General features: G+C 36.7%; 1 protein-coding gene across 2 annotated transcripts in view; it reads left to right on the top strand.

Annotated features, from left to right (window-relative positions):
- DGKH (diacylglycerol kinase eta) overlaps window positions 1–18081 on the top strand; it is a gene marked incomplete at both ends in the record, with an annotated part of 163612 nt that overhangs the window by 113462 nt on the left and 32069 nt on the right. For both annotated transcript variants that reach the window (XM_082304376.1, XM_082304377.1), the window contains 9 exons: window positions 3160–3266; window positions 4384–4509; window positions 5704–5806; window positions 7502–7664; window positions 10105–10213; window positions 10508–10647; window positions 12221–12305; window positions 14685–14770; window positions 16856–16955. In XM_082304376.1, coding sequence (XP_082160502.1) covers window positions 3160–3266; window positions 4384–4509; window positions 5704–5806; window positions 7502–7664; window positions 10105–10213; window positions 10508–10647; window positions 12221–12305; window positions 14685–14770; window positions 16856–16955 — 1019 coding nt within the window. The remainder of the gene's footprint in view (window positions 1–3159; window positions 3267–4383; window positions 4510–5703; window positions 5807–7501; window positions 7665–10104; window positions 10214–10507; window positions 10648–12220; window positions 12306–14684; window positions 14771–16855; window positions 16956–18081) is intronic.

Raw genomic sequence — 18081 nt, 5'->3', positions numbered from 1 at the left:
TACTGAGTGTAATAATAATAATAATAATAATAATAATGATAATAATAATTTTTAAAGGCCACGAAGAAATGAATATTGGTGTCTAAAAAGCAGTATTTCATTAGCTTTTGGTAAATAAGGCAAATACCTGAAAATTATTATGAACCAGAGTATGGCTCAGCTGGATTCTTATCAAGAACCATCCATTGCATGCAGTGAATGAGGGTCCTATTCTCTAAAAGTGTATGGTCATATAAGTGAAGACTTTAAACCTGCATACGGAACCTATCTTGCAAAGCTGTATTGCAAAGTTAAGTTGCATGAGTAACTTAACTTTGTAGTACTTGACTTTGTAATATGAGTATTCTTTTAGCACTCTGTAATATTAAAGTAACTTAGTTATTTATTTGGGTGAAAATAGTAAAAACTACCAAGAAACTGCTGAATTTTATCATTTATAACACAGACATAAGCTTCAAATTGGAGTGAAGTTAGGTTGCTGTTTTCATGTGAGTCACTCCGTTTTCTCTGTGGCTTGTCCATCTGTCATGTGATAGTATTCTTGGAAATAAACCAGCAGGTTTCTTGGAATACCTGAAGACAAATTCTTCCATCTTGACAACTTAAACTATAGATACCAGTTCAGGGATCTTCAGATTAGTTTCAGAACTTTGACTTTGGCCTTTGAAGTTGGAAAAGAACAGTCTGAGCCAGTTCTTCTTTGAAGAACACGGAAGAGAAAACTCATCATAAAATAGGTGGTAGAGCGGTAACTTTGGGGGAAAAAAAATCGAGTGTCCTGCCAATGTAGTTGAATTAATTGATGGGTGGTTAGAATGAAAGGCCTTTGAGACAAAAGTGTTCTATAACAAAGGTGTGTATTTTCAGTGCAAGAGATCTTATGATAACGTTCAGTAATGTTGACTTTTCTTCATTATAGATAATAATAGCTCTAGATTTAATCACCATGTCTGACAGCAGATGTTGGCACCACTGTGACAACTGTTTGCTTATTAAGTGGTTCTCTTGGTTGGCTTTCTGAGAGACCTGCTTCATATTCCAGCTAGAAACATTTACACAGGAAATTAAAATTTAAAATAACGTTCTACGAATATTCTAGATTTGGTTTGGCTAAATTTTTCCTTTTCTCATCTTTTAACTTTCATTGGTGAAGTAATGGGAATTGATGTCTAGCAGGATATCTGCATGTTTCCAAAAGATTTCAGATATCAGACTGATCCATGAGTGGGATGCAGCGTCATCTGAGACAAAAGAAATTAGGGGGTAGTGGTAGCTAAGGTTGAGATTTAATTTAAAATTTTCCTTTCTATACCCGTCTCTTCTGTACTGCTATGTATTTTTCTCGAAAGTTACATCTGTGTCTTAAGGTCATTGTTTATGGTAATGTTTAATGCTCAGAATAACATGAATTGTTGTTTGATGATATTGAGGTTGCACAGGGTGACCTTCAGAAAATCTGATCTGAGATTTGGTAAGTTATATACTGTACCCACAAAGCAAACATTAGCTGTCACTTGCCATCCATGGTGTGGCTTGCTGCAGCTCTTCAGATCCTGGGTTTGAATTTGTCCTTGCCTTGTTGAGAGACCGGAGGTTGAATATAAGGCCCTGAGATCTAGTTGAATCATAGCTCAGTAGGATTTGAAAATTCCCTTATTTGTTATGCCTTCATAATTTGGAATTTCCTATTGCCCGTCATCCCTGATTTGTTGTATTTCGATCTGTGCGGCAAAGATAAATACATATCATTTATGAGTAGGAGGCTGAATTCAGTGGCATATCTTCTCCAAAACATTCAAGTGTCAAAACTGCTTGAGGCCCATCACTTGAAAATGCAGCCTTTATTTCTGTGCTTCTGTGAGAGCTGACTTCTTTAGACGCTTGGAACTAGCTTAGGTTGGCAAACATAGAATATGATGCTGAGCTGTTTTGAAAATGTGAGCCTACCCTGTTAGTTGAGGAATATGGGATATTTGCACACTTTGGGTCTATGAATGCTGCTTTTTGAAATGACCAGGGGAGTTACTGTAAAAGCAACAAAACTCCTTTTTCTGTTTCCTTCTCTTTCTTTGAGCTAAATGCATACTTTCACACATCTCCCAGAACAGTGAGGATTGCTCTCAAACTCAGATGTTGCTTACATAGTCTCAATTCACTTTTTAAATTGATTTGGCAATGGATTAGTGGAATTAAAATGAGAAATTTATGATTCACAAGACCTTTTGTACCATGGCTTAATGTTTTTTAATGGTGGACAAGCGATGGGCCAAAGCTTTTGATAGTTTCCTGTCAAATATTTGTTTGAAAAGAGACTACTACTTCTGGTCTGCTGGCTAGTTCTCATAAACCTTTAATGGTCTTTGCCAAAATAATTTGTATAATGCACTCTAAATAGAATGATGTCATGCACTTCCAGTAACAGAAATCCCCACAGTTGGGTGCATCAGTCTGTTTGGTCTAATACGATATCATTAACTAGTCATATTAATTGAGTTGAACAAAATACAAAGAGTTATTAGATTGTCAAAATGTCTGCTTGTACTTACACACTTGTGCTGAGTATTCCAATTAGTAGATTTTTAATAAATAATCCAGTAAGAATTCAGGCTCTTCCTCACTTAATGTAACCTCTTGGAAAATATTGTACCACCAGTATCCTGAATAAATATCACCACCTAACCCTTCGCTGTCTCAGCTTCTGGAAAAACAGGCATAGTATGGTGCCCAAAATGGATCCTTTAATCAAAGAAACAGAGCTCCTGAAGCAAAATATTTCTGTGAAACACTCTCCCATCACCTCTTGCAAATTTAAACCAGATATCTGAGTTGTGTCACTGGAGGAATAGAAAAGGCAAAAACACAGTTAAAGATATATTTGTACCTTAGTACCTTGCATCGCACCTGAAAAAAAGGGGACCGATGTGGATTTGAGGACACACTTAACATGGGCTACAGCTAAGCAGTTAAACCCGATTTAGAGAGTTAAAGCTGGAGTGATTATGAACTGAATTTTCTTTTAGCTGTGTTGTGTCATGTGTGCAACACTAAGTGACATGTACTTGGCTGTTTTATGGAATATCTGTGTTTAATTTTTTAAAAGATATATATCACTGAAATACAGCAAATAACATAATATACCTGTTTATGTGTGCCTTCCAGTGTGTAAGTTTAAAGCACATAAAAGATGTGCTGTCCGAGCAACAAATAACTGCAAATGGACTACATTAGCCTCAATTGGAAAAGACATCATTGAAGATGAAGATGGTGTAAGTACTATTTATATTTACAGTATTTTCCAAAGCTGTTTCTTCTTTATGGGGGAAAAAAAAGGCTAAGCATAGAAATACTGCCATGTGACCCATTGAAGTGAATGGTAGGTGGCTATATTCCTGAACACTTTTCAAAGATTAACGTGGTATTTAGAACAAAAGTTCTATTCCTATTTCACAAGACAAGTTTAGTATCTGTGGGCACTAGATTGCAGCCGTGTTACAGGATTTTAAAGGCCACATGCAGAGAAAATCTGAAGCTGGAGAATTGCTCCCAGAACTTCCTACTGCTCTTAAGCAAAGGTGGTATTTTATACTGTTACCATGCTGGTTTGGCAATCTATTCTGTGTCCTCCATACCGATAGCTGTTCCCCAGGAGGCCTGTTTGGAATTCACTGACGTGTGGGGGTGTTTTACTGATGAAAGCAGGAATTTTAAAATTAGAAGGAGAAATTACAAAAGCTTTTCAGAGGTTTATTGTGATAGATGGGTTATTTTTACAAACACAACTATGTATGTGCCACTGGTGTGAAACTTCTTCCTAGAAGGTTAGTACTAATTTGCACACCTATGAGTGTCCTGAGTTGCCCGTGCTATTAACGGGACAAAGAGTGCACTGAGTAAAGCTTTGCACTGCATTTAGGGACTGCTTTATAGAGCTGTGATTTACCAGCAATGGTGAGGGGGTGCACAAAGCCACAGAGGTAGTCTGCTGTTCTGCCTATTCTTCTGAATTTTAGTTATTTTAATTGGTTTGTGTCATGTAGTTAACATCAAGTGAATGGGTACTTATTTGTATTACGGAGTCTCTAGATTTAACTGCCCCGTTGTTTTGTGGTTAGTTGCTACCATAGTACCATGAATAGTTGAATGAGATGTGTCACCCTTCTTCAGCTGTCACATTTTCTGCCTAGCATGTGAAACACCACCGTAGTCCATGTTCATAGCTGTTGCCTTGCGAGCATCGGTGTCACTTATTCTGGTCAGCCATAACTGCTTCTTTGCTGAAAGGGTAGAGCTGTGGGAAATAGTTTAAATCCACCTGTATTTGAGAGACAAAAGCCTCCAGTTTCTGTTTCTGAGTATTTAACTTTTATGACTACTTCTTCACAGATAGCTATGCCTCACCAGTGGTTAGAGGGTAATCTGCCCGTCAGTGCCAAATGCGCAGTCTGTGACAAGACTTGTGGCAGTGTTTTACGCCTGCAAGATTGGAAGTGCCTTTGGTGTAAAGCTATGGTAGGTGCAATGAGCCACGTCCAAGCATCTAGGATTTTGCCAGCTTTATTGCTCACCATTATTTTTATTTTGTCATTTCATAACTGTGCTTTTGGATTAAGTAGGAGCAGGCAGCTTGTGCAAGCTCAGGTCTCTCTGACGTTCATAATTTCTCATGACTGTCTTACTTGCTTCAGTTAATTTTTAATACGCCCACAGATGCAGCTTTTCTTTAGTAGGTGTTGTCATCCAACGCGGTTTCTCTGCCTTCTCCTAACTGAGAACTGAAGGTTCAAGTGCCTGTTCCATATGCCTGATAATCATGTTACTTTCTTGTCTCTTTTATTGTAGATATTGCTGTAATAATATTTTAGTAATATTTTTAATATTAATATTTATTAATATTAATGTAGTAATATTTTTATTACTTCAAAATCTTGATGTTCTCTTCTTTGGGGCACTGTAGGTTGCTGATTGAAATTCTGTAACATGCTATTGCTGTTTCCCCAAAACATAGTTTTCTCTTAATTTTTTTAATGTGTCTAAAAAGACGGGTTTCATATGCTAGGGTATAGAAGTGGAAAGTCAGCAGTTTTTTTATTGTTGAAGCTTTCGGCATATAGATGTTCAAGGCTCTGTGTGTAGACAGTGGGAAATGATTGGCATCTCCAGAGATGATTTGAAATTGAGGTGAAGTGCAGCACCCTCTGCCTGTGCCTGTTTTTCCAATAACTATGGAAGAGACCTCTACAACGCATAGTTTATAGGACCCACCTTTGGCGGGATGGTTGGGCTTGGTAGGTTTGCTAGCTTCAGTGCAGATACGTCTTCCAGAACAGCCAGGTGGGCCAAGCATGTAGAGAGCTATTGCTTTGCCTGTGCACAGTGTGCCTGCTGCCCCCAGCACAGATGCTGGCTGCTGGGAACTTGGTTCTCCCTTGCTCATGGATGGAGGTAAACGATTCCCTTGAAAGGATGATTCGTATCTGCTATAAGGGTTGCTGAAGATTAAGTACTCCAAACTTAGGTTTTGTGGAATGAGTAACAAGCCTTTGTGGTTGAACACTTACATGTCTTTTTCTTCCGGTCCCGCTCCTCTTCCCTCTACACCTAAATGTTATTTGTTAGTCCCTTTTTCTTACATAGATAACGTATCAGTTATACTTTCACCATGAAATTCCACTGTAGGGAATTAATTTTTTGTTTCTTTTGTAGGTTCACACTGCCTGTAAAGATCTGTATCCTCGTAAATGTCCACTTGGCCAATGTAAGGTATCGATCATACCTCCAACAGCACTAAACAGTATAGACTCTGATGGTACGTAGTATTGTAGTGTGTTCAGTGGTAGCTCTGGACTTGCAGTGCCTAGTGAGATCTGTATAACTAAAGAAGGCTAAAATCCTTCTGCTGAGCAGGTGAATGCAGTCTTCAAATTTAGGGAAAAGTATAATTTTACATGTAGCTTTTAGAGGATTATTTAACCAACATGATTTAAAAAATGTTTTTGAAAGTTTCTCCCGTTTTATTTATGACCCCTGGAAACTTTTCAAGTGAATGACCAGAGTCCTCAGGTGAAGTGGGCTGATGCCTGCCTGGCATGCATCACTCATTCTGTAAGTTCTCAAATTTTGGATAACGTTGCCTTATGCAGAGGTAAGCTAGCTGAACAGCTCAGGCCCAACAACTACTTTATCAGGCTAAAGAGAGGAATTGCTTCCATAGCTTCTCTAAATTTCTTTTAAATATAAGCAATGTAAGAATCCTGCAACACAGAGATAAAAACCCAGCAAATGTTCAAAATTCAGAGGTGCTCTTTCGTGGCTCAGGATAGAGACGCGTGAGCAGTGGAAGACTGCGGTTAAAGGCAGGGAGTGGATTTAATAAGGAGTATCATGAAATCTAATTGCTTTAATTTTATAGTTTGTGTTGATGGCAAATGTCGACCAACAACTTTAACACAATTTAATGAATTTTATTGTATGACATTAGTAAAAGTGATTGCTTATGCTGTATATATTCACTCTATTTACTTGCTATGTGGTGTCTTAGATCAGAGCGTCATGCTGCTATTTATTATTCATGCTAGGAAGATTGTTCCATATGTGAAATTATTTTTCTTGGCATTTAAATAAATTAATCAAACCTTATTTTAAATTAGACATTATGATAATGTGGAATTAAATTAGCATCCTTTAATGCCAATTTTTTATTTGTAGCTTTAGGAATTTTTTTAGTAATTGAAAACAACATAGTCATTTTAATATTGCCTGAAACAAATGTCAAAACCTGTACCTGTGATGTCTGATTTTGAAGTGTTGCTGAGAAACCACTACTTCCATGGACTAGTCATGTTAGTGACAACAGTGTCCATTAGTACTACTTACTAAGGGCCTTATAGAAAGCCTGCTGTAATTAGTTAAGACCTGCATTGACTTTAATAAGCTTTGGATCACAGCTGAAGGTCTGTTGTTCAGTGATTCTATTATAATTAATAGTATAACTCCAGACTGAGAAAAAAGTTCTCCTGCAAAGTCTCACCTGGGAGCAACTGAGTACAGTAACTTTTAAAGTCTGTGAGTACTCTTAGAAAGCTCATACAGATGTGAGTGATCCAGTTAAACACAGTAAGGTTAAAGAAAAATCAGATTAAAAACCAAACACTTGTAACTGAAATATATATTTAATTACATGATAATCTGTGAAGGTAAGATTTGAGAAGTATTCTAAAAGGTTAATAAACTTTTTCACTATAGAAAGCCAATAAAGCTATTGTCTTCAGGATTTTACTAAATCTAGGCACTGAAAATAAAGGAAAGAAAAAAATGAACTGGTAAATCTTGAGCAATTATGTTTTCCTTGCAGGGCTAATATTCAGTTTAGCATTTACATTATGCATGATAAAATGTACTCCCTTTGTCCTTCATCCCTTTCTTCCTCTTTCCCATGATTTCTTTTTGTGTTGTTCATATTAGAAAGCCTTATTTATTTCATTCTTTCTAACTATGTTCACAGGTTTCTGGAAAGCCACATGCCCGCCATCCTGTGCCAGTCCTCTTTTAGTTTTTGTTAACTCAAAGAGTGGAGACAATCAGGGAGTAAAGTTTCTTCGTCGATTCAAACAGTCGTTAAATCCAGCTCAGGTGTTCGATTTAATGAATGGAGGACCTCACTTAGGGTAATGACCTTGGAAATCTTGAGCAATCCTTTCCACAAGGGAACATAGTGCAAAGTATAGTGTTGTGTTGTCCCCTCATTGCTATAATTCTATCACCAATATCTACTGTGACTTCCTAATTAAAATCTAAGAGATAACAGAATTTCAGGATGAATTCTGGTGGGTGAAGGGATTGCAGGATAATATTTTCTTTTTAGAAAAACTCACTTGAAAATTGAAACCCAAAACCTATCAGCCCAAGTGTTTTGTGGCTTTTTGGCTAGCTTTGACTTCTGTTAACTGGTAAGGTTTAAAACCGTTACAAATTTTTAGATGCTTTCCTGAATCAGGGCCTTTATGCACAGTTGCCTGGGTGCTTTTCCTCCATTTCATATGCATAATTCAGATATTCCTGTGACTTTGTTGTGAATAGCTATGGAATAAAACTGTTGCCTAAATGTACTCTGTATCTTTTCGAATTCTGAACACAAATGTCGGGGGGGGAGTCTGCAGTGGCTGATGGACAAGTACACTAAAACTTTTGTCATCTGAAAACTACATTCAAAATATGCTTTAGGCATACATGCAAATGGTCAAGAAAATGAGCATCTCACAAAATTTGGAGCAAGAACACAGTTAAAGCCATCAGGCATTCTACAAAATCTTAAGGGTTGATTGTTGGAGAGATAGGGATGAAATTTGCATAGCGGTGGCCACAACCCAAGCATCTTTGCACATTCAACAAAGATTAAATTCATGCACATTTTTCTGTTGCCTAAATTAATTCCACTCAGATGTAGCATTGTGGTTAAACGAGCTATTAATATGAGTTACAGCAAGTAGAAACACTAATTTTTTTTACTCTTAAAGATGCAGAATTATGCTTGCATGATATAAAGTAGACAAAACAAATGCACAAAAATCAGTTCAAACAGTGGGCAAATAATACAAATATAATGGAATACAAATGTGGATTTTTATAGTTAGTACTGTGTTATGGACATGTTATATTAACTCTTTCACTTGTAATATTCTTTTCATTATAACCCTGATTTAAATCTGAATTTAATCAAAGTCCCCTTCGGCTAACATTTTGTACATGTTATTATAATGACGGATAAAAGTAAAGAAGGTTCATCTCAATTGGAGAGCAATTTTTGAGAGAGGACAGTCTGAAAAAATATGTTTGTCTTCAAGTTCTCTTGTTTCATCTAGTTGTACCTACCAGCAGCATGGTTCAGGAGGCTCACTTTGGTTTTGCACAGTAATTGTGGGTCAGGTTGGTTGCTTTTAAATATTTTTCCTAGTTTCCAAAGAGAGGTCCTTAATAGTTATTTTATCAGGCCGTGCTGCTGTCTTCTTTTTTCTAATTGATCTAAAAGGCAGAGTTGCATTCTTTGAGATAGTGTATTTCTAGGGTTTTTTCTCTCTTTTCTCAGGATAGGAGAAATTGTTCTGGCATCAACATTTTTTTCCTTAAATATCTGCATCTTTTGTTCTGAATAGGTATCTGCCTATCATATACAATTGACATTATTTATCATATATAAGTGACATTCTTTTCTTTAGAAAAAATATAAATGCTTCAAAAATTTGTGATCTTAATATGTTGCTTTTTAGAAATAGTTCTGAGATTATACATATTCTGGAAAATAACATGCATTAAAAATAAACATCTTTATTTTTATTATTTTAAGAGTTTCTACTTTCGATTTTTTTTTTTTTTTTTTAGTTTAAATCCCTGTTGTTTTTACCTCTTGGCTGTTTCTTCACATCTCATTCCCCTTTCCTCTGTGTCTCCCCTTTCTGCTTGTTCTGTCTCCCTTGTCCTCCTTTTCTCTACTGCCCAAGTGTTGTATCCTGTAGGTGTTAAAAATAAGAGAACAGGAGGAAGAGCTATAGGAAGTGAAAGCAGGATAGGGCTTTAAGGATTTAATATGAAGTACTAGTATTATTTGTCTTATATTGTTGTGATCACCTTACATGTAAGAATTGCCTCCAACTTGGTTAGTCACATGTTGGCAAAAGCCCACCCGTATTGTGGAGCACATCTTGTCGTTGTGTCTTAACCTCCTTTCGTGAAAAATTCCCCGTGGTGCCTTGTCCTTCTGGCTGAACTGGGAAGCATAGAGCAGTTGCAATTCCATAGCTCAGAAATATTTTTTTAATATTAATAAAATCAATAAACAATAAAATCCTGAAAACAATATCAAGGGAATTTTTTAAAGTAAAACTCAGCATGTTATTTATCAGAAATGTCAGTATAAGTGGAATATACAGCAATAGGTGGGATGAAGATAGGTTTATTAAGTAATTGGTTGTATCCACATACCCCAGAAGAATACAAGAACCACCATCAAGGTGCCGTGCACCATATTTTCATGTAATGGTTGCTAATGAATGTGACTGCTCTCTCGCTAATGGACATAACTGGCCCTAACAGGCTGCATTTTCTCTGCAGTTTGCGGTTATTTCAGAAGTTTGACAACTTCAGAATTCTTGTGTGTGGCGGTGATGGAAGCGTGGGTTGGGTCTTGTCAGAAATTGATAAGCTCAGCTTGCACAAACAGGCAAGTGTGTATACTTACTTTCCTCGACTATACTTACTAGACTTAATTTTGTACCTTTACTTTTCCTTGACTTGGTTCTCTGTCATATATGTGGATATAGGCCAAACTCTTAAATGAAAATTTTCACTGGCATAAACAGGACAAGTTGTATCGGGATTACACAGTTTAATTTACAAGCTTTAGACATCAGCTGTATAATTAACATTTGTTGCTTGAAATAAGAAGCATTTGTAATAGTTTGTACTTTTTCTTTCTGGTTTTCAATAGTAGATTTGCTTCTGTGTTGTGTTTCAGTGTCAGTTAGGAGTGTTACCCCTTGGTACTGGAAATGACCTTGCTCGTGTCCTTGGCTGGGGAGGATCCTGTGATGATGATACACAACTTCCTCAGATTTTGGAGAAACTAGAACGAGCCAGCACGAAAATGTTAGACAGGTAAACCTAAATGTGCATATACGTGATTTACCATGAGATTCAAATTGTATTTGTCAGGGTTTCTGATGGCCTAAATCCATCCTAGAGACTTAATGTTCAGTGGTTTTGGGTTTTAGATCATAATCATGAGGAAAGACGAGATAATAATGGGGACAGCTCTTCAACATCCTTTTTAAACTGAAGAGTCAGAGGGGAGAGTGGTTGATGAATCTAGGAAGAGTGTTGTCCAGAGATGAACAAAGGAGACAGTTTATTGCGTAACTGATGAAGCTGTATAACTGCCTCTTACAAGAAGTTGTAGGCATTAAGAAATTGTATAGATTCAAAAGCATTTAGGGCAGTTTTATGGACTCCATGCACACTATTAAATACCATTAAAGGTAGCATCTTTATTTAGGAAACACCTGAGCTCTCTGCCCTTGGATGGGGGGTGAACTCTCATTGTGTGCTTTCATCCTTCATATAATTTCCTGAGGCATCAGCTGTGGACAAGATGCTGGGCTAAGCGGATCTTTGGCTTGATCTACTACTAATATTTTCGTTGGAGGCATTTTCTTAGTCAAAACCAAGAAATCTTCCCACTCCTTGTTTTGTGTGGTTTCCATCCATAAAGCAAAGGAGCAATCTCAGCTTAAAAAAAGTCAGAGAAGGTGGTGGTCATGGCATTCCAATGAAGGTGTAACACTGTTTTTGAGAGTATTTCTTACTCTGTTCCTTTCTCTCATAGTGTTTCTGTTCTTACTCTAGTTACAAACACTTGAATGTGATCAAAGAGGATTTTATTTTAGTTTTTTTTAAATGAAATAGGGAAACAAGTCCTTTTTATTTTAAGCTTTTCTGCAGACTACTTGATCATTTTATAGCAAAGTGTATAGGGAAATGCTTGTTACTGATCCTTAGAAATAATTGTTGGCCTGGGCATTCTGAAAGATTCGTAGATTAAATCACTTTTGTCTTTTTCTGTACTGAAGGTGTCATTTTTTTGCTGTAATTTCTGTAGACTTGCTTCCAAGGCCATCTGCAGTGATTACTTGTTCTTTTCAGCAGACTTTGAAGGATGTTGCTGTTAGTGGTTTCATACTACCTATGCTGTAGGGTACTGTCCTTTACCAGGGGAAAAAATATATATACGTCAGTGAAGATACTTCACCATTTGCTTTGTTCTCATGCCTCCCTCCACTAGTTGAGATGGAAAGCTAATGTTACCTTGGAGCTTTTTCTCTAGGAACACATATATTTTCCTTTGACTTCTGCAGTTAGTTTGCCCAAATTCTTTTATACTGTGAATGTTTTGCTAGAAAATCTTTGTTGCCTGCAGTGTATGTCCCATGATTTGTTTACAAAGAAGGCTCATCATCAAATCACTAACAAAGAATCTAAGCAATAAAACCAATTGTTATCTTTAGTCTCAATTATTTCACCCATATTCAGTTAGCATACAATTAAAAATTAAGATGCTTTGTTTGTTTTTTTGTTAACAATTGGTGTGACATTGAATTTTCTTTATGTTGATCTGTTGGAGAAAAGATAAAACTAATAATCTGGAAACTCAAAAACAACATGTTTCTTTTAGGTGGAGTATAATGTCATATGAACTGAAATTACCAACAAAGCCTTCTATTCTTCCAGTGACTGCAGAAGAGTCGGAGGAATGCCAGGTGAACTTTTACTTCTGTTTTGTGCTTCATGTACTTAACTTCGAGCTTCTGGGATGACAATATTTGTAATTGAAGCACTTGCATGAAAAATAGAAACAGATGCTTTGTTATCTGCTAACTGAACCAAGTTAATGTCTGTTCATGGTGTGTATCTCAAATAATTAGGGTTTCCAGTTCTGTATTATTTGCCAAAAATTAATGAAAGTAAGGAGTCTTTAGCAGAGCAGTCAGAAAAACTTCTTCCTGAAAAAAATATTTTTAAATATATATATCTTATATATTATTTATATATTATAGATATAAGAATATAATATCATATTTTATTCTTACATAATATCATAATATCCTTTATTTTATAGAATTATTTTAATGTAAGAATATACTTATTATTTTATATCTTGTTATATAGTATTATATTATATAATAATAGTATGTATACTATAATAACATATATAAATATATGAAAATGTATTTTTAATATATAGATACAAGCAAAATGTTTGCTGTCTTTAGTTTGGAATAAGCATTGAAAAAATCCAATATTTCGAAGGCAAGTGTTGTATTCTGAAAGAAAGAAAGAAGCTTTTTGCAGCTTGTAAAAGTGAGTTAGATCAGGTGATACCACCCAACTTTCTCTTTGTTTATTCAGAGAGCTCGACATCATAAGTGACCTCAAAGAAAAGCTTAGTCTGTTTTTCAGACTAGATTTGTGCTTGTACTATCTGATGAGGTTTCGATTTTGAGGGAGAGGGAGATGCTTTAATCAAATTAATTGGCATGAAAAGTCTGACTAAAACTGAGAAAATAATATATTCCTAAGAAAGTTAATGCATATCAGCTTTAGCTCAAAAGTACTTGAGAAGCAATAATTAATCATCAGGTTCTTGAATAATTTAATAATTCATTCTGTTTTAATTGGCAAGGAGGTTATAACCTTTGACAGCTTGCTAGATCTAGAGATGCAAAAAGGCTGGAGCTCCATGGGCTGGGATTTTAACAGGGTTGCTTTGCACACAGCTCTGTTTCCAGTGTCAGCAATACAGACCAAGGCTTTATCTTCTCTAATTTTGCAAGACAGTTAAAATTTTCAAGTGCATCTTGTAAAGGAAAAAATATACATTTTTTTTCTAATTAGTTCTGGCTTTGAAATTGTGTTTAGCCCCTCCTGAAAATGGAAGGAACTACTCATACAAAACCTCCTTTTTGGAAAATCAGTTCTGTAGGCTATAGTGAGCTGCCATTACCCTGAGTTGGAGAAAGCTGTTTTCTTTGTACCTGTACCTGCTGAACAGGTTGTTGAACAGTACCCTGTTGAATCTCTATTTCAATGTTTTTTGCATAGTTTATTGAGTTATGATATTTCAGAAAAAGAATCATTAACCTCAGAGTTGGTTCCAGAAGTCTTATACTGATGCTTGAACAACACTCGTTCATTCTTACAGATCAGATGGTTACATATTGTTTTTTCCCTTGAAATGAAAACTGATTTTCTGTCAGAGTTCTACAACTCAGGCTGGGTTTTAGGAAGAAAAAAAAGTGGTATATCTACCTGTTCCATATCAAGGGCAAAAACACGCTAAGAGATTTTAAGAGATTCTTAAAGGAAACCATCAGAAAATTTCAGAACTGCATTTTTTTTATCATTAGATTTGGAATTTGGTTACAATTTTCTTTTAAAACTGAGGTCTGGATCCATGCCTATTTTAAGAAAGGTTATAGCGTGTGAAGATGTGAATCTGATCCATTCCAAATCTTTGCCTGAGTATTTCAGGATTTATAATTCTTCTGTGCAAGAAAAATGGACAGTGCACACATTCATTCTCCCAAACATTCTCGTAAAGACTAAGCCCTAAATGATTTGCTCTTTAAGGATTGGTTTAGATAACATTATACCAGTTCAGCAGCCTTTGTCAGTAGGGGTACTTGGGGAGTAAGATCCCATCTGACAGTAAAAAGAAAATTCAGGATTATAACTGCAAACTTTTGTTTTATTCATAGTTGAGCAGCTTAGTTTAAGGGCAACTTTGTTTGTTTTAGAAATAAAAGATATTAGATTATAATAATTTAGTTTGTTATAAATCTAAAAAGAAGGTAGATTTCTTCTGCGTCATGGACTATTTTTAGCCTAGAAATAACTTAGTCTTTTCTCTACGGGAGGAAAAGAGCTGTGGATCACGTTCTCAGATGCAGTGTTACTTTGAATATTAAAAATCTGGTACATGAAATACAGTATGCAGGTAGAATCTGCATTGCCAGCTGCCTGTCTTTGTGTTAGATCTGAAATGGAAATCCTGCTATTTTTGGAGGTGTTTTCACTCACTAGTAGGTGTTAAAATGCTGAAACGTGTGGAAATTGAAGTCTTTTTTCTCTGTTTTCAGATATCTGCTTATGAGGACTCAGTTGCTGCTCATCTTGCAAAAATTCTCAATTCTGATCAGCACTCAGTTGTCATATCATCTGCCAAGTGAGTTGATCCTTTTTATGTACAATGTGTGGGATAAATCCCCTGTGTAACATCATCACCGTAATAATCTTCTGTGTGAGCCTGATTTTCTTATGGCTGGCCTGGCTTGCTTGGCTTAATATATCTTAATTTATATATTTTAGAGTGGATGTTTTTTCTGCAAAATTTTTATATGGTACAAATATAATGGATAGCTTAATTCTAAATACATCACCATTTCAAAAAATATATCACATAATATTAATATAAAATGATTTTCATAGAATCGTCAAGGTTGGAAAAGACCCTTAAAATCATCGAGTCCAACCGTTAACCTATCACTGCCAAGTCCATCTATACCATGTCTTCAAGCACTGTATCTATCCGTTCTTTAAATACCTCCAGGGATGGAGACTCAACCACTTCCCTGGGCAGCCTGTTCCAATGCTTGACCACCCTCTCGGTGAAGAAGTTTTTCCTAATATCTAACCTAAACCTCCCCTGGTGCAGCTTGAGGCCATTTCCTCTCGTTCTATCACTTGTTACTAGGGAGAAGAGACCGACCCCCACCTCGCTACAGCCTCCTTTCAGGTAGTTGTAGAGAGCGATAAGGTCTCCCCTCAGCCTCCTCTTCTCCAAACTAAACAACCCCAGCTCCCTCAGCTGCTCCTCATAAGGCTTGTGCTCTAGACCCTTCACCAGCTTTGTTGCCCTCCTCTGGACACGCTCCAGCACCTCGATGTCCTTCTTGGAGTGAGGGGCCCAAAACTGAACACAGGACTCGAGGTTTGTCCTCACCAGTGCCGAGTCCAGGGGCACTATCACCTCCCTGGTCCTGCTGGCCACACTATTCCTGATACAGGCCAGGATGCCATTGGCCCTCTTGGCCACCTGAGCACACTGCTGGCTCATGTTCAGCCGGCTGTGAACCAAATCACTCCAAATCAGTGTGCAGCTTAAAAATGAAACTTACTGTTACTAAGGCAAATATGTGATCTACTTCACATGGCAATTTTTCTGTTTTATGCATATCTGTATCATTAAGAGGACAAACAGCTTCACCAGTGTGAAGGCGACCTTCAGGCTGGGTAGCTTTGTCATAGCTCTGTCTATATCGATGCAATAAATAGTGGTGTCAGACAACGGGTTTTTTTCCCCAAACTGAAACACTTAAAAATGAGGGATAATTACTTGGCAAATCACAGACATCATCTGATATCATAAGCATTCTGTGTATAACTTCTCTGTGAAAAAAACATATTTTGTGATATGCAAAAGACCAGTGACAGAGTCTTCAGACATACATCTGAATGTCATTACATCTCATTTTTTTTCTGCTAAAAGCAAGTTAATAAGATTTCATTTTTAAAGTATACATAGCACATGTTGAAAATTAACTCCAAATTCTAAATTGGGTCTGTATCTTGTTAAATTTATTTAGTTTCTGTCAAATAAATTTCAACCAAATGAACAGTACTAAGCAATTATCTACACTTCGTTAGTAAGTTTGCTGTCTGTCTGCAGCGTAGGTAGTAAGAACCAAGTCTTTCTCTGATTTACACAATGAAAATTCATTGCAGCCACTGTAGTTTGCACAGATATGCCTCAGGGTCAGCTGTGGTTCAGAAGCATGAGTGGTGCAATGGGATGCATGTGGCCATATGCTTTCATCTAAGAAGTGCTCCATTAAAGTCAGTAGATTTTCTCTGTGGTTTCTAGGCTCCATCGTCGCATGGGAGTTCGCAAGATGGTGTTTGAAGTTAACAAAGTGAATGGAAGTTTGCTAACTCTGGTATAGAAGGTGTACAAGGGAATGAATAAAATCAGTCATGTTTATTTCAGTTCTTAGAAATAAGAGACTTAGATACAATGTGTGCAAAGGCATAAATAAAAAGGGAGGAAAAGTTTTTGTTTTGAAGCTTACCGCTTGAATTTGGCAAGCCATGGAAAAGAGTATCATCTGCTTTGCGAGTATGATCAGACTTCAGTTTCCGACGAGAATGGTGTATAGTAGTATGCATAAACCAATTGCCATAAGAATTTAATATTCAGAACATATCTATTTCATTTCATTTGATTTCTCCCCTCTCCTATTTTTATCTGAAGAATATTATGTGAAACTGTAAAGGACTTCGTTGCCAAAATAGGGAAGACTTATGAAAAACCGATGGAAAATGCAGAGGAAGCTGATGCCATGGCCATTAAAGTAAGACAATGACTATTTTCTGGTTTAAAGTTGTGTTTTCGTGTTATAGCTCATGGGTGTTCAATTTTTAAACCTCTCCAGGATGCCCAGTTTGGCTTCTATTTCAACCAGTGACTTTAAAATTTGTCTCTTCATAGTGCATAGAATAGTTATTTCCAAACTATCTTTAAACTGTAAGATCTCTATAAAGTCTGTTTACACTTTTTTCCTTCAGAAAGGATAAAGTACATGGTAGAGAAATGGAAATATTCTGCATTAGGAGTTAGACTTTTCTCTGAGAGGGATTATGTTAGCTACAGGAAAACAATGGGATAATGAAGAGACACTATGCTGGGAGAATGAAGGGAAGAGAGAGTACAGTGTTAAAAATAATGGTTTAAGCTGTAAATTGTAGAGATCATGTTGCAAAAGCACTGAAAAAAACCAAAAGGATTTGGTATGAGGCACAAAATTTACATGAGCTGAAAAGAAAAGAAGAAGACAAAATCACTAACAATCCCAGCGTCGGGAAATGTACTTGCTAAATGGCAGTACCTGGTTCAAGTTTCTATTCAGTGCACATTTTAGAAAATTAATTTTCTTTTTTACTCTTCCAGGGCCAAACAGTGTTGGTTTCTTTTCCCTTAAGCACAGAAAATCACCTCTTTTCTAGTGTACCTAGAGAGCAGCTGCTCAGTCAGCTTGACACTTTGACAGTGTTTGGTTCTGGCTTGAGCCTCTTTGTGATAACTTACTTGCTTGAATGTACAGCTGTGTTGCAAAAAAACCCAAAAACCTAAAACCCAAACCACTGTGTGTTTTCAGTCTAACAGCTAGGCATGTCCCTGTATCTCTCCCCATGTCTCTCCAAATTGGGGTACTGAGCACCCATAATTTGTTATAGTGCATAGTATGGGCAAATCTGTGCTGGTTCGCTCTGTGCTGCAGCCCATCTGAAGAAGAGTGAGATCTAATCTGTACCACAGTTATATGCTAGGCTGAGTTTAGCACAGTGAGTTATTTTGGTCTGAGTGTAGGGTTTTTTTGTTACAATTGCTCTAATCTGTTTGGGTGTCACAGAGTCTGCAAAAGCCCATGCAGACCTACTCATAATCTGATACTATGAAATATTGAACCTGGGTTTGGA

Source organism: Platalea leucorodia, assembly GCF_965183815.1.
Source record: "Platalea leucorodia genome assembly, chromosome: 2".
NCBI lineage: Eukaryota > Metazoa > Chordata > Aves > Pelecaniformes > Threskiornithidae > Platalea > Platalea leucorodia.
Note: the sequence above shows the minus strand (reverse complement) of the source record. Positions and strands in the feature narration are given on the sequence as shown.